Source organism: Heterocephalus glaber, unplaced genomic scaffold (genome assembly GCF_053883595.1).
Source record: "Heterocephalus glaber isolate CG9 unplaced genomic scaffold, H.glaber_assembly_v1.0 deba00001461, whole genome shotgun sequence".
NCBI classification, from domain to species: Eukaryota; Metazoa; Chordata; class Mammalia; order Rodentia; family Bathyergidae; genus Heterocephalus; species Heterocephalus glaber.
Window position 1 is genome coordinate 19,059,535 of NW_028258308.1, and position 23,621 is coordinate 19,083,155.

A 23,621-nucleotide genomic window follows, 5' to 3' on the forward strand; every position below is an offset into this window, starting at 1 on the left:
TACTATGCCTGGCGGTTATTTCCATTTTAAAAGTTGTACTATCTGGCCTTACAGAACTGCACCAAAACTGTTTTTCCCTTTTGAAGATACTCCATGTTTTTTCTCCAGTAAACTTTGTCATGAATTTTGTTGCCACTCGCCTGATGTTTCCATGCCTACAAGCCCTGTTTTCCCAACTAGTTGTTCTCAGGCTGGCAAGAGGGAACTGACTTAACTCCAGAAGCATTTAAGCTTTCTGAAAGATTAAATGGCCACAAGCACTCCCACAGATCCTCTACAGTGTTCTTTGTCAAAGTCAGGTTCAAGCTTTCTTTACAAATATGATGATTTTTCTGTAATTCTCTGAGATACAGCATCCATCAAAAGCTGTTTTGGGGCTGCCAAGAAAAAAGTTTGTTTTCATAGCATCCCTCCTCTCTTCTAACACTTTAATCTCCAGCTGCTTTTGGGGGATTCTGTTTTCCAGAACTTTACCTGTTCTACCGAATGCGTAGAATTTGACCTACCTTGACAATACTTCCCATGGTGTTTGACTCCGAGGACTAAAAATAGCAAGATGAACCCTGGAGTGTTCTCCAAGGAAATAAAATCAAATAATGTAACTGGATTATTCTCTGTTAACTTGCAGATATCTGTGTGACCAGACATCTACAAATGATCATTTCTAGTCACCTTTTAATCTGTTGGCAGCTGGCTTCTGAAAGTTCCTTGAGAGAGTCTTCCTCCCCAGTCATAAGCAGCCAGCAGTGTTGAAACTTTCCATATTAGTTTGTCATTTTGACTTCTATGAGTAACTTTGTATAGTTCATTTCCCTTTCTTTACTCATTTCTGTCTATTATACTTGGGAAGGGGGTGTCGCTCTACTTTCTCACAGTGGTTGCTAAGGGAGAATCTTCTCTGTTTATAGGATCCTAACAAATAGTGGCAGCTGAAAGACAAATATGGTGTGGTGTTTGCAGAAGGAGGATGGAAGGGGGCCAGCAATTAGTAGCCTCCATGCACAAACGCTCACAATGAGGCCTTTGAGAGTACTGACTGGCATTATGCATCCACAGATTGCTTGAAACAATTTAGAAAGGTGTTTGCCTTTTGCTTTCAGTGGCATTTATTTCCAGAAATCAGCCAGGGTTGTATAACTTGATAGGACTGTAAAATAGCATAGTCTTTTTTTGGATTTCAAAGAAGCTTTGGCTTCACAGGAGCCAAAACTCAGTGTGATTTGTATCCATTTTCAAAACAAGATTCTTTGACCTTTGGGACAGAGGCTGGAATGTCACAAACCAATAAAGGGGGAGGTTTATCCATGTTCACCTTTCTTGCTCCTTTATTTGGGAGGATTTGTTTCATTCTTTTGTTGCCTTGGAGCAGGATGGTGGTGACTAGGCTGCAGTTTAGAAAAGCTTTTTGCAAAGAAAAGAGAAGGTAATGGTGTCTTTCTGTGTAAGACCAATATGTAAGTGGGTGTTATGGTCTGAATGTGTCCCCAGAGTTCATGTGTTGCAGCTTAATACCTAATGCAACAGTATTGAGAAGTGAGACCTTGAAGTGGTGATTAGGTAATGGATTAATGCCATTATAGCTGGAGTGAGTCAGTTACCTTAGGAATGGGCTCCTGATAAAATGATAAAATTTAGTCTCAGTCTCTCTCTCTCTCTCTCTCTCTCTCTCTCCTTTCCACCTTCTGTCATGAGATGGCACAACAAGGAGGCCCTGCCACATGCAGCCCTTGAACTCCAACTTCCTAATTGCCAGAAATGTAAGAAATGAATATGTGTATTTTATAAATCACTGTATCAGGTATCCTATTATAGCAGCACAAAACAAACTAAGACAATGAATATCTTGGTTCTTTATTTCATAATTACATTATAAAAGAGGTAGTTACCATAGATACATTATAAAAGAGTTAGTTACCTGGAAGTTACAAAATGGGCCATGAAATGATGGTTAGTGGGAGTGGGCTGAGCATTTCATCTTCAATCCAGAACAACATGTCAGATTGCAATGGGTGATGGCCGTGGATGAGGAACAGACAATCAACTACATGACAGCCACTCTTAGTATTCCACAGAGCACTGATAGGTAAGCACTGTTGCTATCCTGATTTACAAAGAGATGAAGGGCATAAATAAGTTGCCCAAAGTACAAAGTGAGCTGTAGAGCTGTGATCTGAATCCAGAGAGTTAGTTTGGAACCATGGTTCATAAGCACCACACTGGGCTGCTTTAGCTGGCATCTCAGTGATTCTCAAAGCCTAACATTTCGTTCCCCATTTTTTTTTAATCAGTAGCACTTCTGGTTCCAGGGACACTGCCTAACCCTAAGAACAGGTTTTCACTGACTGAGAAGGGAAGAGCACCTTGCTTGCCTCTCTACTTTTCCCTAAAGCTTTCTTGAGAAATGTCACTGGGTTTAAATCCTGGAATGACTTTGGAGGCAACACACAGAGTTTTGATGTGAACAGAACATTAAAAGAGTTAATTTTTTTTTCAACACAGTACATGGTACAAAAATCTGAACTTCCCAGTTCAGTACCTCAACTCCAAGTGTCCTTTTCTAGCCCAGAAATGCTGAAATAATTATTTATTCTGAGTTCTAAAGGATGTCAAAACCACCTGCAAGCAAATAGTGGCAGGCAGGGGATCAAGCAGTCCTCAGCAAAGATATATTTGAGTTCCTAGGGGACAGAGTTTGATCCTGTAGAAGAGCTGAGACATATATATGTCAATAAAGGCAGGGGTTGTTATTGTATTCAAAATGAAATTCACACTCTTGGTTTGCAAGGCCACTGCATTTTCTCACCAGTGATTTTGCAAATGCGTCATTCCTTCATGTCTTTCTTGCCCTAGAAACTTCTGTGTAAGATTTCTCTTTTACCAATACAGATGATAAAACAACACCTCACACACTTACTCAAAACAAACTGAGAGACCAACATAAATTTCTACAAACAGGAGACTATTTAAAATGAACCGAGTAGAGACTTATTTTTTATTTTATACCTACTCGTGCCATATGATTATTTCATAAAATGTACATATTACAATTTAAAAATAGAAATGTAGCTAATTAGAAATTCCAAATTCAGTTATTTTTAATATGCATTGAGCAAATAATTTATGTGGCAAAGATGTCCTAAGGGAAGCTTTGAAAATTTCTTCACTTGGGAGAGAGAGAGAGAGAGAGAGGTGGGATTCATAGCCTATGAGAGAAAACACAACTCTGGTAAGGGTGGAATACAAGCAACAAATGCTCCATAAAGCCCCAAGATTGTCTTGATGGAAGCCCAGAGGAGTCACTGGAGGAATCGTGAACACACTGGCAAAGGACTCAGAAGAGATACTATATTAGCAGAATTTTGAAGGATTCATCAGTTCATCCCCAAGATATTGTTGAATGTGTACTATGTGCCAGACACCATGCCAGGAGCAAGGTCTATGGTGGTCGTAAAAACAGTCCCAGGCCCACCATCAGGGTAGACTGAGGATCATGAGCTGGCAGAGTCTGGATCTGACAAGAAGAGAGAGCACAAACAGTGCTCTTCCCACGGAGGCAGCAGCAGGCTTAGGTGTCAGCAGTGGGGGACACCATCATCTGCCAAGAGTCCAGTCAGGACCAGCTATCTCTCCAGAGACCAGAGTAGTCAGGTCACGAACTGGAAGAGACCACCAGAGAACACCCCCCACCCCCAGCAGAGGGAACTCCTTAGGTTTCCCATTTCCGAGTCAATGTAGGAAGGAAGAAGGGAAGGAGGAAGCAGTCCTTAGTGAGTGTACTTTAAGCTTAATGAATGTTTACCAAAATTAAATGGCCTGAAATGGGAAGACTATGAAGTAACAGTGATCCCTAAATTCCTAAAGCTTGATGGGCACTCATAAGGGCAATTTGATAGGTTGCATAGTGTATGATTCCGTTTGTGTCAAAAATCTAAAGAAAGAAAATCCATAGAGATAGATAGTGAATTAGAGGTTGCCGAGGGCTGGGTGGAAGGAGAAATGACAGTGACTGCTAGTGGGCTGGGGTTTCTTTTGTGGTGACAAAATGTTTTAGAAGTAGAACATCATGGTGGCAGTTGCTAAACTGTGAATATACTAAAAAGCTCTCAATTGTACACCTTTTTAAAAGGGTATGGTCTGTGAGCTATAGCTCAATAAAAATATGAAAAAGATTAGAGTGGTTAAGAAAAAAAGGAAGCTATTATTTCCTTCAATATCTGAATAGTAGTATGTGTAAAGTCTACCATATCTGATAATTGTTAATCAAATCCTGATTTTTTTCTAAATATCCTAAACTTGTACTATGTTGGATCAAAGTCCATATATAACTTTACATTATATCTACTGAAGTAATAAACTTCATGAAGAACTCAACTGATACAGGAATTCAACTCACCTACTACTTGCAGCAAAAAAAAATTCTTAGAAAACCACAAACTAGAGGAGGGGGCGGGACCGAGGGCGGCGCAGGCGCAGCCGCAGCGCTGGTGGAGGAGCGCGCGGCCGAGAGCCTGGAGGGAGGGAAAGGAGGAAGAGGGAGGCAGGCAGGCTGGCGGGCGGGGAGGTCGGGGACTGAAGCAGCAGAGGCAGGCGCCAACCTGGCCGCCGCTCCGCGCTGTTGCTGCGCGGGCTTCTGGAGGGGCGGCCGCTCAGCCGGCTGAGGGGAAGCGGCACCGGCGGCGCTGGCGCTGTTGCCTGGGGGCGGGGGACCGGAGCGGCGAGAAGGGGGTCGCTGCGGAGCGTCCTCCACGCCGCGCTCTCCGCGCCGCTCTCTGGCCCGGTGGGCTCCTCCCGGCGTCTCCCTCGACTCCGGGGCCCCGCTCCCCGCCCCCCGCGGTATGTCTTGATCCCGAGCAGCAGGTTTCATGGGGCTCCTTAGGATTATGATGCTGCCCAAGTTGCAGCTGCTGGCGGTGGTGGCTTTCGCGGTGGCGATGCTCTTGCTGCTGAACCAGGTCCAGAAGCTGGAGGAGTCCCTGTCGAAGCTGGGTAATCCCTCTAACTTTAAACAATTGTTGTAAGAATCCAAAGAATTTACGTACATTTGACTGTCTACCATTATTCCTGGCCTATGGTAAAGCCTGAGCAAAAACTGGCCTTAGGAAACTAAATTGAAGTCGGCGTCAGAGTCAGCGTCAGCGTCAGCGTCCGGGTCCCCATCCCCGTCCCAGCCTGCTCTCCTGAGACCACGGCGCCTGTGCGTGACCGGATCTCCTACGCCTTCAGGCCGTCCACGACAACCAGCTCCTCGTCATCATTGGCAAGACCGGGTCCGGAAAGACCACACAGATCACCCAGTACCTGGCCGAGGCTGGCTACACATCCCGGGGCAAGATCGGCTGCACCCAGCCCCGGCGCGTGGCTGACATGTCCGTGGCCAAGCGGGTGTCCGAGGAGTTCGGCTGCTGCCTGGGGCAGGAGGTGGGCTACACCATCCGTTTCGAGGACTGTACCAGCCCTGAGACCGTCATCAAGTACATGATGGATGGCATGCTGCTGCGCGAGTGCCTGATCGACCCCAACCTGACACAGTATGCCATCATAATGCTGGACGAGGTGCACGAACGGACGATCCACACCAACGTGCTCTTCGGGCTGCTGAAGAAGGTGACATCCTGGTCTTCCTGACCGGGCAGGAAGAGATCGACATGGCCTGTGAGATCCTGTATGAGAGGATGAAGTCGCTGGGCCCCGACGTCCCTGAGCTGATCATCCTGCCTGTGTACTCTGCCCTGCCCAGCGAGATGCAGACCCGCATCTTCGACTCGGCTCCGCCGGGCACCTGGAAGGTCGTGATTGTCACTAACATCACGGAGACCTCGCTGACCATTGACGGCATCTACTACGTGATGGACCCCGGCTTCATGAAGCAGAAGGTCTACAACTCCAAGACGGGAATCGACCAGCTGGTGGTGACGCCCATCTCCCAGGGCCGATGGCATCGGTTATGAAGAAGAAGGTGGCCCAGAAGCTTGCTGCTCAGAAGGCTTTGACAGGCATGTTCCCGAAAGTGTGCATCATGGCTCTGGGGTGGAACTCAGGACCTTGTGCTTGTGAGGCAGGTGCAGCAAAACTGAGCTACATGGCCAGCCTTGCAGTGCTTTCTCTGAAGCTTTGCTCATTGTATCCCAGGACGTTGTGGTTCTTGGAGAATAAAAACTGCCCCTGCCTTCTGATCTGAAGTATCTACTGGTCCCATGGTCTCCGTCCTGGGTTCGAACTCCCTTTGAAACTGTGAAGTCATCATAGTGGGGATGTCTATGAAGCCCGAATCTGATGGAGAGGAGTGAGTTCTGAAACATGGAACCCTTACCGAGTTCAGAGCAAATGGCAACACTGTGGAAGAAATCACCTTCAGATGTGCTCTCCTGCCTCCACCCAACCTGGTCTTGATTTTGCTTGGAAGCAGTGCAGCCAAGGGGAGGAAGACTCACTCTGGGTTTCAGGTGGAGGGGTAAGAGCTCCAGTTGCCAGGGCTGGACCACTACTTCTGATAGAGCAGTGCTAAACAGTAAGACAGGCCCTGGCCTTGCCTCCATTTTTTTCTCCACAGAATGTTTTGTTTTGGAAATGTAAGTTTATGTGGCTGGGCTCCTGCCCAGTGTATCAAAGTGGTGTGTGGCTGTTTGAACTGTGTGACCTTTCAGGAATGTTTTGTTAAGCCCTGCCCTCTCACAAGAAGGTTCTGTTAAGCTCTGGACCCTGTCAGAAATGTTCTGTAACCCCCCCCCCCCCGCCCCCCGCTTCAATGAGCATGCTCACCTACCCTGTGGCTCCCTGTATAAGGAGGCTCTCATTTCTGGTAGAGTGCTCAGACTCCTCTACTAAAAGGCTTATCTCTACCTCTTCAACTGACCATCAGATTCTCAAGTCTTCAAAGAATGAGAGCTGTGACCTGGAGTTGCTACACTGAGCAATAAAGCTCAGCTGTGCCTCAGAGCTGTGTTTCAGAGCCACCACACCGAGTCGTAACACTTGGCTATAGCACAGAGCTGCTCCTCTCTGTCGCAACACTTCTGAGCATCCCAAGACCAAGCCCTAACTTCCATGGGAAGCTCTTCCCCACCCCACCCAATGGCTGGTGCAGGCCCAAGACCACATGTTGGCATTGCTATGGAGAAGAGGCCCTGCAAAAAGCCACTGCCACTTTTTAAGGGAAAGAGAGTCAGGCTTGGGCACTGATGGGCAGCCCTGAGAAAGGTTTCCTCCACTATGATGTCATACAGAAAGGGTGGGGTGTGGCAGAATGTGGGTGAGCACCGTTACCAAGGCACTTGCCACACAGGTGGCTGCCAGAAAGTTTCTAGCAGACCTAGGGTCAGCACCCTACTGGCCTAGATCTGTGCGACTGAACCTTGCCCTGTCATGTTTTCGCTTTATTTCTGGGCTATACTGTTGCTGCACTGCCAACAGATGTGCCTGCCCATCCTGGCTGTCCCACAGCCAGGCTGGACCCCATACCGAGTTCACCTGAACTGTGCGCCCCCTAGCAGCTAATAAGCCCTCTTCCCTCGATTCTGATCTCCCGCTCGAATCACTCACTGCTCTTACTCCCCCAGAAGAGCCTGGGGGCTTTGTTTACCCGGATTCCTCGGTGCCCACCAAGATGTTGTCTCCACCTCAGAGGTTTGCATGACAGCTGTCCCCACAGCTGGAAAAGGTTGCCGCCCCGCCTCAAGGTCTGTGTGCCAAGCTACCTTGGCAAGAGAGGCTCCGAAAACTGCTTCTGAGGTCTGCAGCTGTTCATGCAAGGCCCGCCGAGGTGACGCTTCCACCACCAAACCTGATTCTGGGCACAGTTGGACCTTTGGACCCACAGCTTACCAGAACTCCACCGTAGACTGCAGAAGCTAGAGTTCCTCCAGCTGTGCAGAAGCCCTCCTCCCAGCCTGCAGACCCAGCTGAGCCTGTCACTCAACCTCCAGTGCCTCCGGAGACGGGAGCTCCAAGTCCTGGTCAGGAGCCCACTCAACATCGCCCATCACGCCCGGTCGCAGGCCCACCTTCCCACGTGGATCCCAGCAGCACTGCTGTGCCCTCCACAGGGGCTGCACACTCTCCGTCCCTGCAGAAATCTACAGCTTCTATAACACAGACTGGGGTGATGCTGCCATGCCCAGACCAGGTTCAGGCTCAGCATCCAATCCTGACTGAAGTCACCACTCAACCAGCGGAGGTGAAGGCTCTAACTGTGCTAAGGGCACAGAGCAGCACGACACACAAGGACATATGTGAGCTCTGTTCCTGCCAGGAGGAGACCCTGTCTTGCACTGACCTTGGCCCCACCCGCAGGCTGCACGAGGTGCCTGCCCTCGAGCCCAGTGCCCACAACAGGACCTTCACCGTCTTAAATTTCCAAGGAAATTCTATTTCTTCCCTTGATAAGAATGTTTGGAGAACATACCAGTGGGTTGAGAAACTGAATCTCAGTGGAAACTCCCTGACTGAATTACGAAAAGACTCCTTTGCAGGCCTGCTGTCGCTGCAGTACTTAGATTTATCCTGCAATAAAATACATTCAATTGAAAGAGGGACATTTGACTCACTACCCTTTTTGCAGTTTGTAAATCTTCGTTGCAATTTTGTTTCTCAGATCAGCTATGGAACATTTCATGCATGGCACGGGATGCAGTTTTTATATCAAGTAGTCTTCAACAATAACCCTCTGACAACTATCGAAGATCCATCTTTTTTTAAATTACCAGCATTAAAACACCTAGACTTGGGAGCAACACACGTGCCCCCTGCAGTGCTGGAGAACATCCTCACCATGACTCTGGAGTTGCAAAAACTGATCTTGCCGAGCCACATGGCCTGCTGCCTCTGCCAAATTAAGAGTGATATTGAGGTTGTGTGCCCGACAGTCAAGCTGGACTGTGACAGCACCTGTCTGTCCAACACCATGCAGTGCCTTGAGGCAGCAGCCATGGGGAATGTGGATGGGAGGCTCATGAAGGCACTACGAGCCCGGAACAGCAGCACCAGCGCCCAGCTGAGCATCGAGCCTGGGACGTCATCTTCGCAGCAAAGTGTGGCCCCCCTGGTCGGGCATCATGAGCAACCAGCTCAAGTTTGATGACCAAAGTGACGTGATCAACACCCTCAGCTACGTGGTGCCCTATCTCTCAGAGGGAAACCCAGAGGATGTGCAGTCAGCTCTACTGCCACTCATTGCAAGGCTTTTTCCAAATGCATTTCATGGAGATAACACAGATTCTTTAAAAAAGGATATAAAGAACTCCTCTTTTATCCATGAATCCAACAAAAATAAATTGGAAGAGCTGAATTTGCTCAGAAATCGGTCAAATGTAGAAATTCAGAAAAAAATGGAGGAGGTTAAGAAGGAAGAAGACACTGTCAGGCATATACAGCCCAGCATTTTGGGCCCCACCTTGGAGCCCCAAATATCTAGAATGCTGGGAAGTGCTCCGACACAGGAAAACAGCATGGTGGAGAACCTGAGAGGAAGAAGGCTGCACATAGTGGACAGGGGCCTCAGGGGCCTGAAGGGCACAGGTAAAAGGCTGCTGCAGGACAGGAGGAAGCAGCAGGTCAGGGACAGGCAGGTCACCTGGCCCCTTGCACAAGCAGCCTCGGGGACCCCAGTGCCACGGAGCTGGAGCAGCGTCATGGGGGCCCCCAGCCCCAGGAACCTGGAGAGATTCTCCATCCTCACAGAAGGACAGAGGGTAGCCACCCCTTCCTCCCTGCCAGCTCCCTGGCTGGGCAGGTCCCCCACCTCCACCCCTGCCAGAGCCCAGCCTGTGGTGAGAAGCAGAGCGAAAGACTTCACCCACAGCATATGGTTTCTAAACCATGGGCAGGACAGAGTGCTAAGAATGAAGGCAACTCCACCTGCCTGGCAGTCACAAAAGAGTTGTTGCTTGGCTGAAACTCTCTTCCCTGTGTCCCTCAGAACAGCCCAGGCCAACCTGAGGGCACAGCTCACCAAGGGAAATGCATGCAGCTGCCTGAGCCCAGCAAAGAGGCCTGGGTTCTGGGCAGTGAAGAGCCTCATGGACTCCCCTCCAGGTGGCTTCCCGTCAGCACCAGGGGACCTGAGTGTGTCTGCTGCAGACTCTGCCTCAGGCTTGTCCTTGGCCCCCACACACATCACCTCCCCAGGGCTGCCGTCCCTGGGGGTCAGGTTAGAAACACAGCTGAATCACTTGCTGCAGCCGCTCATCCCTGATGACAGCTCATCGCCCAGCGTATCAGCATTTTGAAAATGGACTGCACTGAGTCCCCCGTGTCCCCCGCCTGTGCCAAGCTCATCTCCAAGTCTCTCCTCCTGCTGATGCATCTGACTGAGCAGCGGGAGGCCATGGTGTCCCAGGCCCAGTGGGAGCAGCAGCAGCTGTATTCTGACCCCATGGTCATGGAGGGGACAGAAGCCCATGGCAAACAGAAGGGACAGCAGACGCCTCGGATGTCCAGAGAACATGTTCTTGAAGACATGTATATATACAACTGGATCATCGGGGCATTAGCAGCCCTGGTTATGATACTGATACCTGTCATCATCGCCCTCTGCATCAGGCACAGAAGAGCCAGAGTGGAAGATCCAGAGCCTGGGTGGAACCCCAGCGAAGAGGCCGAGCCTGCAGAATCAGCCAGTTACAGGGAGAGTGATGATGAGCTATTGGAGGTGCTCACCTACTGACCTCGTCCTGTGTGTGACCAGCAAAGCTTATTTTTCCCTCGTCAATAAAGACGTTCTCATCTCCTATTAAAAAAAAAAAAAGAAACTGGACATCCTTGTCTTGTTCCTGATTTTAGTGTGAAGGATTTCAGGTTTTGACCATTTAGTATGATATTGGCTATTGGTTTTTCGTAGATGGCTTCTATCAGTTTGAGGTCGAGACCATCTATTCCAATTTTTTGTAGGGTTTTTATCATAGATGCATGTTGGATTTTGAAAAAAAAAAAAAAGAAAAAAAAAAAGAAAACCACAAACTAATGCAATATATATACAAGGAGCAGAAAGTCAATATGAGATGACATGAATAAATCCAAGTAACTTGTGAGAAATAATAATCTTTATTTTCTAAATCAGAGTGCTTTTTAAAAACACTGTACATATCATTAAACATACTGAATCATTCCAAATTTTTGAATTTAAAAAATTTTACTTTTATATCCATATTGTTATAACAGAAAATTTGTATGTGAGAATAAATTACTATCATTCTGTGTTAAGAGCAAAACTGAAAGTGGGAATTTTTTCCTTTTTTTATTATTCTTACCATTTCTGTAGTTGGTCTGGCTTGAAGTTTCTTAGTCACCACTGATTCACCGTTTCCTTCAATCTCTAAAGCTACCCAGGGGCTAAATCTTGCATCTTTTACTTTTTTAACATCTGAAATTCTTTCTGAAAGAAGATGGTGTTGAAATAAAGTCTAGGCATAGATATCTTGGTTATTTATCTTGGTCTCTTGTATGTTTTGTGCCCATAGCAGGAAGATTGTGTACATAATAATTACTTCTCTCCAAAGCAACTCCAGTACTCAGAGAAACATCAAATATTACAAATAAAGACACACAAACCATTCTAATTCTTCTTCTGAAATTGTATTTTGCACTTGTTTCTCTCAATTCCCTTTGTTAAGTTTTAATATCTCCTAAGTCTCAGTTCAAAGCTGCATTCTTCCTTTCCTGGTGTGCCCTTGTTTTAGTTGGATGTATATTTAGGCTGACTCTTTTTCTTAAATAACTATAATGGAGATAAGATTTCAAATGATTTTTTTGTTAGCTTTTTTGAGTTAAGCTTTTGTGTCTTCTGATTTTATCATCCATCTGAATTAATTTTCATAGGAGAAATGCCAACAGGTAGACTAAAGTGATATTCAATTTTAATATTTGATGATTCATAAAAGAATGATGCAAACTATTGTCTTGAACAAGGATTCCTGTATCTCTTTGTCAAATTAATCACTGAACACTTGAACACAATTTTTTTCATGCGGCCTAAGAGAGACCCTGTGTATCTGGTGGGAATAGGAAGGAAGGAGGTTAGGGTATAGCAGAAGTAAAAGGAAAGCCTGACCACCTTCTAGTCCAGGGGACAGTGCAAAAATGGAGAAGGAGAGAAAGAATGAAGAGAGTGAAGTACTTTTGGAGATGTGTGCTTCACAGCAAATGAAGTTCACTTGATCTTAGCCAAAAGACCAAGAAGCATGGGCCAAATTAACTTCAAGAAAAATATGAACCTCAGTTACATAGAAGCAAGCTGGGCAGAAGGTGGGCTCTGGGCTTAGCATTCCAGGATGTCCTTTCTCTTACATGATGCAAATGCAAAATTGAGAAGTGAAGGATCTGCCATGTTGTATATGATGGCAAGGTAAGGTGACCTCACATCAGAGTCCAGTGCCCTGATGGGCCAGGGCTGGCAGAAGGCCATGGCAGACATTCAAGAGTCTTCAGCCTGTGGGAGCTAACTTGAGGCTGACTCAGCAGGAAGTGATAATCCTGCCCAAACCAGGGGAGGGCAGATCACTAGTTACACTGTTCTCAGATTTCAGCCTTGAAGGCCAGGAGACACCCAGGGGACAAGGAACATGGCCCTGGAGACCAGAAGAGATAGAGGACTTCATGCTCTAAGAGCCTGTATTTTTCCCACCACCATGAGGATGTTAATTTTCCTTCTTATCATTCACCAGGGAACTATCTTGGGAAGGAAACAGGAGAGGCTATTCTAAAAGACTAAACATTTAGGGTTTTTATCCTGATGAGCAATTATTTTCTAATTTTGAGTGCTAGTGGATTACAATAAAACCTTTGATCAAAGCGTATATATATCTATATATAGTGTCTGTTGTATATATTTCTGTTGTATGTAATTTCTGTTAACTAGAGGATGGGGATTTGAAAGCCAAAGTAATTAAGAAATTACATATTTTAGACTTTTTGACTTGTGTGTAAATTAAATATTTCACTTCACTACAACTTTTTTCTGATATTAAAAGAAATTTGTTTTAATTATTAAAAATTTTAAAAATAAAAATATCTATGATTACTGAAGATATGCCCATAGCCAACACTTTTGTGAATGTTTTTCAGATCTTACTTCAATACATATGTATTCATTTGTTAGGCTGAACACTATGAAATTAGAGATATTTTATTGTTTTTGACTTATAAAATTTGAGATATTTTTGGTTAATCCTAATGCATTTAGTATGGGTACACACATGCACATACATAGAGACACATAAACACACCACTGTGCTCTAGGTGAACATAGGTAAACATATACATTCTTCCTTACAAAAATGGGATTTTATTATTTTGTAATGAATTTTCCACTTAATGTGCTGTGAATATCTTTATACATAAGCTTTCTGAGGCCATTTTGAATTGATTAAATGTTATCTGTGATAAAATGTGCCATATTTATTAGATAAATAATAAAAGATATCTACTAGTAAATAATGACTAAATATCTATTGTTGGGTACTTAGGATTTTATAATTTTTGATGTCGGAAATAACATGATAATATATAAACTTATAGCTAATATTTAAACATATTCATAATTATTGCCTTAGAATAAATGTATATAGCTAATATCACTGGATTGATGGAGATATAGTATTTTAAAGTTTCTGCCCATGTGGTGGGTTGATTTGCAGGCTGGCCTTGGCCACTAATTCTCATGCACAGTTTTAGCCTCAGAACTAGTTGTTAGAATAAATGTTGAAGTCTTTGAATCTGCTGGGTTTTTTTCCCCTGAAATATTTATCATAAACATTTCATGGACAGTTTAGAGTTAGAAAGATCTTGATGATTTAGTTGATTTTCTTAAACAATGAGGATACTGACATTCTCACCATGCTGTTAAGTTTCTCAATGTCACAGAACAGATGAGGGCAGGATGTAGGGCTCCTTAATGCTGACTTCTAGTCTGCATGTGTCTCCATAGCCCCTCAGTCCTAATGGAGCTCTCAAGCCTCTGATAGACCAGATCTCTAGTGTGGTAGGGGAACCATTAAAATAGGTACATACTAGCTGGAGTGCTATATCCAATTTTCTGTCCTCTTCCTTTTCTATTTCTGGCCTCTAACTCTTTTTATGTCACTTTTTAAGAACTGATAGACTTATTGTGAAAAATTACAATGCCTCTTTTATACAGTATGTAATTTAAAAATCTCCTAATGATTTAAAACGTATTTTAAATGCCATATTCTGATTGTCACCTTCAAACTTCTAAACTATTAAAACTTGGCAGTGCAACTAGGAGGATCTAACAAGTAAATTCAAATGTTTGATACTGATTAGAATTGGCCTAAATGATAACTTCAAAAGGAAAATAGATTAGAGAACTAGCATATCAGTGCTATGTGTTAGATTGTATATTTTATTTCATTTATTCCTCAGATAAACATTATATGATATTCTTTTATTATACAAGCTAATTGAAGTTGTTACCAGTTTAGGACCACTTCCTTAGAAACCTAAGTGGATCTGAATTGAAAAATATGTTTGTTACTGTTTACAGGAGATGTATTGACAAAGCAAGTCATTACTTCTCTTGATACTTTTCTTTTTTGTAAACTCAAAAAGCAAGCTAAGACACTTTAGGACTTGAAGTTCACATAGCAATCCTTGGTATTGCTTTAAATATTTTCTTGCAGAGGGGAAAAAAAAGACTAGTGAAGTGAGAAGATTATTCATGACTCCAGTTAGGAAATAGGTCATCTCAGCTATGCCTCATCAGTGTTGAGAAGCAGGCTCTGGTTTTCAATACAGCTGTCTGGCAATTTATCTTTGTTAGTGAAACACCATGCCCATTAATCTATGAGCAGATGTCTACTAAGCTTTTTGTCATATCATCTGACAGCTGACCAAAGGCATAAGAGTATGTGTGTGTTGAGGGATGTTGGGTAGGTGGGAAGACTAGGTAGCACTGAGCTGAGTGCCTAGGCATTTCAACATTTACCCATTAGTAGGGACAAAGGGAGAGAGAGAAAAAGAGAGGTAAGGGAGGGAGGGAGGACGAGAGAGAAAGAGAGAGAGAGAGAGAGAGAGAGAGAGAGAGAGAGAATCTGTAAAAATGCTTTGAACAGGTAGTACTGGTGTTTTTCCTAGGGAACAGGCCAACTATAAACCTGCTAATTCCAGCTCATTTCTATCTGCCAGCGACTAGCTTTCTTTGCTGGAGGGTTGGATGGAAAATGCCAGTAATTCTAGGGAGAAGCCTATGGTATCAGCAATTTTGATAATTTTGGACTTTCTAGACCCCAGAACTGTGAGCAATAAATTTTTGTTGCTTATAATCCTGCTAGTCTATGAAAGTTTGTTACACCAGCCTAAACTCACTCAGAAACTGAGGACACAAGATTTCTGAAATTTGGTGAGAAAGTAATCTAGAAATGAGTGTTGGGTAGTTTTTATAACAGACTCCAAATAGAGAGCTTCTCTCTGAGTTCAGTGAATTCATCAAAAGGAGATGATGCTTCAGTACATATTCCTATATTTTTAAGAGTCAGCAAAATGTTTTTTTTGTATTAAATTCTTTTATTGGTACATTGTAGGTGTACAACACAATTACATTTCTCATCGGGAATTGTACCTTTATATAATGCATCTTGTTTCTTATTTTTTCCCCATTCCTAGCCCTCCCTTCATGCCCTCCACCCTTCCCTATTTACAAAGACTTTATTTCCATTTTTTCTATTTCTCATCATTTTTCCTTTCCCTTCTTTCCTTTCTCCTGCCCCTCCCACTTCCCCTACCACTTTGGACCTTTTCTTCCTATTTTACATTATCGATTATTCATTCTAATAATTGGTACATTTTAGGCATACAATATAATGACATTCATCATTGGAAATTTGCACCTTTACATAGTCTCTCTTGGTTCTCATTTTTCACCCTTGCCCAGCCCTCCCTTCAACCCCTCCAGACTTCATAGTAAAGTATTTTATTATGGAAACTTGTAAATTCATGTGGGTACTCACTTAACCCTGACAAATATGCACACAGTATGTAAAGAAAATGAGAAAGTGAAGATCAGAGATAAGGATTCATGTCCCTGTGGCAGGAACTATTATTGTCTCAGAGCTTCTGCTGGAGGCCAGATTGAAGGGAACTTTCCTAGTCTATGCAAGTCTGTGTATAATTAACAATGAGTGGAAAGACTGCTAACATTTACCCTTTGGGAACCTAGAATTTTTTCCCTGCATTACTCCATGTACTTTAAAATTTTTATTTACTTATTTTTTATGATCTCTCTCTCTCTCTCTCTCAGAAGGGAGCCTACTCCATTGTTATCCTCAGTTACATCTTATTTTTATGTGCAAAATTCAAATTGAGGGTGGAGTTGTAGGGGTTCAGTTGTCACCCTCTGAAACAAGATAGATTTTCTGCATATTTATCCACTCAGAACTGGGGAATAGAAAAGGAGTGGGTGGGAATGGCCTTGAAAAAAACAACTATTAGTCTTACTGGACTACTATAATATAGTACTACACAGTCTGCACAGTGTGTGGCTTAAATTTCAGAAATTTATGTTCTCACAGTTCCAGATGCTGGGAGTCAGAGATCAAGCCCAAAGGGATGGGTTCTTGTGGAGGCCTCTCCCCTTGGCGTGCGTATAGCCGTCTTCTCTCCATGTGTTCACATGGTCTTCTCTCTGTGTATGTCTGTGTCCCAGTTTCTTCTTACCAGGATACCAGTCACAACTGGATCAGGGCCCACTCATAAGACCTTGTTTTATTTTAATTGCAATGTGAAGGCTTGATCTCCAGTCACATTCTGAGGTACGCGGGTGCTGGGCCTTCAAAGTATGAATTTCATGAAGGAGGGGCAGGATTCTCATAACAAAGTCTGAACTTCTGATTTATTTCCTCTTTTTATTCACTAGGAACTTAGGTGTGACCCTCATATTACAGATGATGTGAGTGATAAGTGCACAATTGGATGCCTCAAGCTAAGCTTGACGAGATGACACCATGAAGGCTTTCAGTCAGGGCCCACTCTGGTCTTGTCATCAGCTCCCTGTATTTTGTATGTCTTTACAGGAATTGGGAGTCTTTCTATACCTTCTATGAGAACTTCCTAATAAGCAGAGTGGGTTTACTTCACAATCCTAACTCTTAAAGCATTGCATTGTTTCTGGAATCACCATAGCACAGAAAGGCCTCCCTGCTCTGGGCTGGGTTGTGTGTGAGTCATAAATGCCTTCATGGTGGACATTTGCCTAAAGACATTTTCCAGAGATGAATGTTTATCTGTAAGCATTCACTCAGTTTGCACTCCACCATGCCTCACAGATAATCTCCTTCTTAAATGTTTTGTGGCCTTACTTCCAGAATTGGGTAAGAGAGGCTGCTTTCTATGGAAGAACTGTGTCTACCAGTCACAGGGCAAAAGACAGAGACCATTAGGCTAGGTCTCTTGGCTCTTTTGTTTAGGATTTTGTTTTTAAAAGCTCTCCTAATATGGTTTACAATATAATTCTCCTAAATCATTTGAGTTATTCTAGGGCAGAGCCTCTGACCCTCAACACTCTAGACAGTTTGGGCTGGATCACTCTTAGTTGTGAAGCTGTCCTGTGTATTGTAGGAAGGTAACAGTATCCTTGGCCTCTACACACTAGATGATAAGAATACCTCCATTTGTGACCTCTACAAATGTCTCTGTACTTTGCTAAATGTCCCCTGGGAGAGGGACAAAATCGTGTGGAGTGAAGCATCATGTTAGTATGTTATGAAAACATTTTAGATCTAACTTTTCTGGGATATATCTACTTTCAAAAAGAATTATTAATTGTTTTGTCAGTATTGATTTAAAACATATGCACTTTGCTAACCTGTAGAATGATTTGGATGTTACTTCCAACTGCCTTGCAATTCATGCATTTGTCAATTTAATGTCTCTCTAGCCACCACTTAGCTGGAGAATACTCCTATTGCATGTAGGGAGATAATAAATATATTTTTCCTTTCTTTCTTCATCTTTCCCTTCTTCTACCAGTTCTTCAGATTACATTAGATTTTATAGTCTGGTGGTAATTTTCTAATTCTTGCTTTGGAGTTTTGAATTAATTGCATTTTCATGAATCCTGGAAATTGACTTTTCTGATTCTTCTCATGGACTTTGGTAATGTCAAAGAGACTTGTTCACTTTATTTCAGAGGCCTGCCCAAGCGTAGGTGCAGGTTACAAAACAGCATGTTCAATATGATCCCATATTTGTCTGAATATTCCACATGTGCATGTGCAGAAAATCCTCTGGAGGGGTATGCTCTGAAGTGTAACCCTTACCCAAACAGGATTCTTAGTGTTTCTTTATTTTGTCCATTTATATTTTCTAATTTTCCCTACAACTAACATCTATTCTTTTGTGCAGTTAAAAAAAGAATACCTGTTTTAGAAATCATTTTCAAGCCTCCTGCAATGTCAGTGCAAGATTTGGCATCTGTTGGCTGATGCTGTTAATAGTAGTTAGAGTTTTATTTGAAATGACGCTTATTTTTGGAAGAAACAGGGACAACTGAGTCACCCACAATATTTTAGGAGAAAGGATGAAACAAGAAACCCCAAAGGAACAGGTGAAGATTTGCTAGGCAGATTTCTGTTTTGTACTGAAAGGTTTTTGGGTCAAGATATATGTATGCGTATGAACTAAGATGGAACTTTCCTGAACTCAGGAGGGGCTGAATTTAGCAGTGAGCTAAGGCTCTGGGCCACTTAACAAGTCATCCAGCAGAGAGCTGCTAGTGTAACCTGGGGCTTTGTATATTTAAAAGCCGTCCTGCAAGCACACCATGTTCCTAGAGCATGCTGGGCTTGCCTATCTCCAAGTGGTTTGACAATATTAAGAACTTCCTCAAAACATCACCAGCTTCTAAGCCAGCTCACTGGCAACAGCCACTAGTGCTTTCATGAATCCCAGCTCATGGATGTTCAAGCTCAGAGAAGACATCTCAATCACTGAAATGTATCTTCATTGCTTACTGTGTACTTTTAGAAACGAAAGGTGGCTTTTCTCAGGGAAGTAGATTAGCGCTGGATTGGACACATTCTTCTTTCTAGTCACCCTGTGCATAGTAAGATGCTGCTGTGAGGTGAGAGGTGAATGTTTGTGATAGCAGAGCTTGTGACAATAGTGGAGGGGGAAAGAGGATGAATGTAGGTGATTAACTCTGAGTGCACAGTTCAATTGATAGTGTGCCAGCACCTAGTGTGGAGTGTTTAGAAGGAAGGAAGAGTACAGGCTTGGGAGATCGACACACCAGATTCTGAATCCAATTTCCATTGCGTGTTATCACCCATATGCAGATAGATAAATTATTTAACCTCTTGCAGCTTCAGCTTTCTCATCTATAAAATGGGAACAAAGCAGATGTCCTCTTACATATTTGTGTGTGCGTGTGTGTGTGTGTGAGCGCGTGTGTAGAAACATACCAAACACATGTAAGTAACAGCCTGAAAAACAACAGAGTTTAATATTCCTTTCCTTCTGTTCATTTTCCAGGCTTGTTGCTGGTAATTAGCATAGATCAAGAATTCACAAACTTTGTTTTGGTAAAGGGACAGACAGTAAATATTTTAGGTTTTGTGAGACAGGAGGCAAAACTGCGACTATTATGTATATAATTTCATGACAAGAGAAAACACATTTCTGCAAATTTGCATTGATGAAATTAAGATTATAATGGTAAAAAGGGAGTACAAATTTTTCTCATATGAATCCATCAATGAAAAGAAATTCTTTGTTGGAGAGATAATATTTCACTTAATTAGGGCTCAAAATTAGAATCCTTTATAATCACCTTGATGGCCAATGCTCGTCTGTACAGACCATTCTTAACTTCCAGGGCATACAAAAACAGGTAGCAGGCTGAATTTGCTTCACAAGCCATAGTATGCCAATCCTTCCTGTAGAGCATTTATTAATAATGCCAATTTCTGCTCATGCTCTGATCCTAATCATTAAGTAAATAATTTGAAATCATAATTAATATATAAATCAACGGTTAGAAGGCTATAATCTCAAGAGGAGGCTGAAGTAACTAAATCTTTAAATAAACAGACTCTTGGAAGCTAACAGAGTGCTTAGTCTTATTTAATCAAATGATTCTTAAAATAATCTATCTTCTTTTGTGGTTGAAATGTGGAAAACAGTAGGAAGAAATTATCAGGCCACACAAACTGACCACCTACAAAGAGAGATCAAGTAGTGAATGATTATGAAAACAGAGGGTTACTCAAAGAGATTCTGCTTTTGATCAAGTAAGAAATAGACATGCCTGCTTTCAGGAATGGCATAGCTAAAGGAGGGGTTAACATCTGGCACGAGGTTTCCTTCCTGTTGTCCTTTCACTGACCTAGATGCACAGATTCAGATTTGTCAGCTAAGTTATCTACAAATGCCTGAATGCAAGTAGGATCATAAAAATATTATGAGGTTTATTCTTCACACAAAGGCATTACATTTTAGCAAAAAACTAATACGTAGTGGTAATTATCCAATAAAATAGAGGAGATTCAAAGAGGTATTAAGGTTAAGCAAGACATCTTTGCTTTTGGTACCTGAGTTATCAAACAGAAGAATGTCTATATTTTTGAATACTTGAGAGAGACAGATGTGGACAAGGGTTGAAACAGAGCAAGAAGGGGCTAAGGTATATTAAAAAAGATCAAAGTGGGAACGCTGCTAACTCTACCATTTGTGTGACAGAAAGGAATAATCCACTGCAGCACATGATTTGAAATTCAGTGAAGTCCTGTGGTTATTAACAGAGGCTGCCATGCCAGTTGTGATAAAGGTGTTTAAGGCAAGAATTTTAAAATTTTAAGATAGTTGAATTGGGAAAATGCTACAATTTCTTGCAATTTAATGGAAAATAGGCAATTCTTAGACAAAAGTATTTTAAAGTGCATTGTTTTAGCTGAAGAATAATCATTAGCTAGAGTGTTTAACAAGTGAGCTTCAGTGGAGGGGTGAAAGATACTACTTCTCTGAGCTGATGTTTAGCACATATTTTCTCCATTTATGTGTCAAGAGAACACAGCCAATGTATCTTCTTATTTTAACTAACAAATGGAAAGAACACACAGGTATGTAAGGATAAATGTCAGAGGAAAAACTGAAGTACACTTCCAAGCAAAATTTATTAGATGTCTACTCAAGAAAAACACAATGATCTTTGCTTGTAAGAATTCAGTCAATTACCTGAAAGTCAGGTGTGAATAGTTTTTCTTTTAAAATCAGATACAGAGAATAGAAACAGTATTTTTTCTTAAATATAACAGGCAACAGATTTTGAAGTCTTGTCTCATAAATGGCACCAAAGAGAATTAGTCATTTATCAGCAAAGCTGCATGCAGTTGACTTAATTTCAAACCCAAAGCCTTTAAAATATAAAGCTGGTTGTGAACTTGACAGTAATCATGGTAGGCTATCCAAAGATGTTCCTTTACTTTCTTCCTAATGAAATTCCTCTGTAATCAGTACTTATCTATCTTTCAGTTTGGCTGCTAAGACCTTTTCAATTTTTAAACCTTTGCTTATCTTATAGATTTGTACTATCAAGGGGGACCCTTGTGATCTTCCAGATACATAAAGGATAATCTTCTGAAAGTGTTTTAGCTTAGTTTAAATTCAGGATAAACATCAAACTGGAAGTTCCCCTGTCTTCTCAATAACTAAACAGTCTGTACAAAAAAACAACAAACATATACAAAATTCTACAGTCTACATATTGTGAAAAGATCAATTACTGTCCATGAAGAAATGCCATAAAAAGTTTTATCTATAAGGTGCTCAAGATCCAAAGATGAACAGTTCTTATGCAAATTCATAAGAAATACAAAGCTAGTTTTCAGGGCATATGCAATTCAGGCACTGTTAGTTAACCCTATTAAATCTTTCAGACTCTGCTTTAGGGCAGAAAAAAAAAATAACCTGAATGATTTAACAGTCTCTAAAAAGTGCCCAATTTATTCCTAGGAAATATTTTACATACACCAGGAAAATCAGGCTCAACATATTCCTGTTCTCAAATGTAGCCAGGATTCTGAGTTCCACAGAAGAAAAATAAGTATCATAGTAAAAATAATTGTATTGACCATAATCCTTGCTAAAACCAGCCTTAATACTTGTAATGCTTCTGAAGTACTCTATTTCTATAAAATAACATGTAGAATTCTTTTAAATTTCCATAAAATGTACAACATATCATATGGATTATATGTTCCCATATAATCTCAAATGTGTATGTGTACACACAGTGAAATCTTACCTACTAATATTGCTTACAGATACTTTCAAGTGTCTATGTTAGAATAGTACTTTGCACCTCTCACTAACACTGCTTTTATTTAAATTTTATCAGATAAATAAAACACTAAGAGCTCATGATGCTGATTATTACATTTTAATATAAAATAGCAATGCAACTTTACAACACAATAATTTTTCTGTAGTCTACCTAATCCTTTTTTATTCTCATGATAATCACCAAAGGCTCTTATTCACTCACTGTACTTCTAAAAAGTACAAAAAATTGCAGGAAAAGATTCCTCTTTGAAAACTTACATTCAATCAACAAAATCACACCCATACGAATTAACTTTCCTACTCTTGCTTTAGGTTTTGTAATTACTGTGCATATAACAACATATGAGTGCAGGCAAAAAATAGCTGAAGTACAGTTATCATATAGTGTAAACCAGGATACTAGGCAAACTTGTGAAAGGAAAATAGGGTGCCAAGCTAAGAATGTGAATATGCAAACCACAGCATTTTGAAATAAACAATCTTCTGGTTGTCTGGGGGAGGAGCATCTTCCAGGTTTTGAAATATAGCCATGAGACCAGAGAGCCTCCTGCAAATTCTTTCTTTTGTTCACTTTCTCTGAAATACTTTACTTTTAAAAAATATACTACTTTTCTTTCTGATCTCCCACACTGACTTTCCAAAGTTTAGGGCAGAAAGTAGGAAGATCTACTTTCTTATGGATGCAGGTCTGCCATGTCTCACCAAGGCTCACAGCGGCAGTTACTCTGCTGGTGGTTTGGTGGCAGGAGGTGGAGATGGTGATAGCGTATTGGAAATCATAAGGCATGACATGAGAGGCCTACGTGAATGTTTCAGGCAAATTTATGCAGATGTGTTGCTGAAATGTGGCATAAATAAGGAGAGTGATTCACAGCCTCTTGACATAATTTCCAGGAAAAGTACCAAAGAATTTGGTTCTTCTTGAAGTTCCTGAAAATAGAAGCAATAAATGAAAAGGTATAACAACAATGAAATATCACTTCATATATGCGAACTTGAACACTTTCCATTTATAAGGTTACAGTAAGAGAGCAAGACCAGAAGGGTTTAGAAAAGAAGAATGAAAACTCTAAGACCATAAGAAGAAAAAGTAAGCAATTTTAGTTATTCTGCCTGATGTGCTCTTTGCCTATTAAGCATACATGATGTGCTTCAAGCTAAACAAAAAAGTTCAGCCTCTTGGTCTAAAGGGAAAGACAATCCTGCAGAGGAGGTGGGTGGTGGAACTCAACAAATGTGAAGGTTGGCAGTGTGTCGGGGTGACTAGAAAAGCCCAGGAGCAAGGGGTAAAGACAAGAGCCATCCTCAACGCAAGTGACAAATTAAGGGATTATCTG

General features: G+C 42.1%; 2 protein-coding genes across 37 annotated transcripts in view; one reads left to right on the forward strand and one right to left on the reverse strand.

The window, feature by feature from the left end:
- Positions 1-6,719: 6,719 nt before the first annotated feature.
- Positions 6,720-10,953, forward strand: LOC106010027 (leucine-rich repeat-containing protein 37A2-like). Its single transcript, XM_021264911.2, is given in 2 exon segments — positions 6,720-9,031; positions 9,033-10,953. Coding segments are annotated over 2 exon segments (2,121 nt in total). The 5' UTR covers positions 6,720-8,101; the 3' UTR covers positions 10,224-10,953.
- A 10,144-nt stretch (positions 10,954-21,097) lies between these two features.
- Positions 21,098-23,621, reverse strand: part of Sorbs2 (sorbin and SH3 domain containing 2) — a 392,887-nt gene continuing 390,363 nt past the window's right edge. For all 36 annotated transcript variants that reach the window (XM_087217106.1, XM_021265020.2, XM_087217109.1 and 33 more), the window contains one exon: positions 21,098-23,214. In XM_087217106.1, coding sequence (XP_087073232.1) covers positions 23,153-23,214 — 62 coding nt within the window. In that variant the 3' untranslated portion in view covers positions 21,098-23,152. The remainder of the gene's footprint in view (positions 23,215-23,621) is intronic.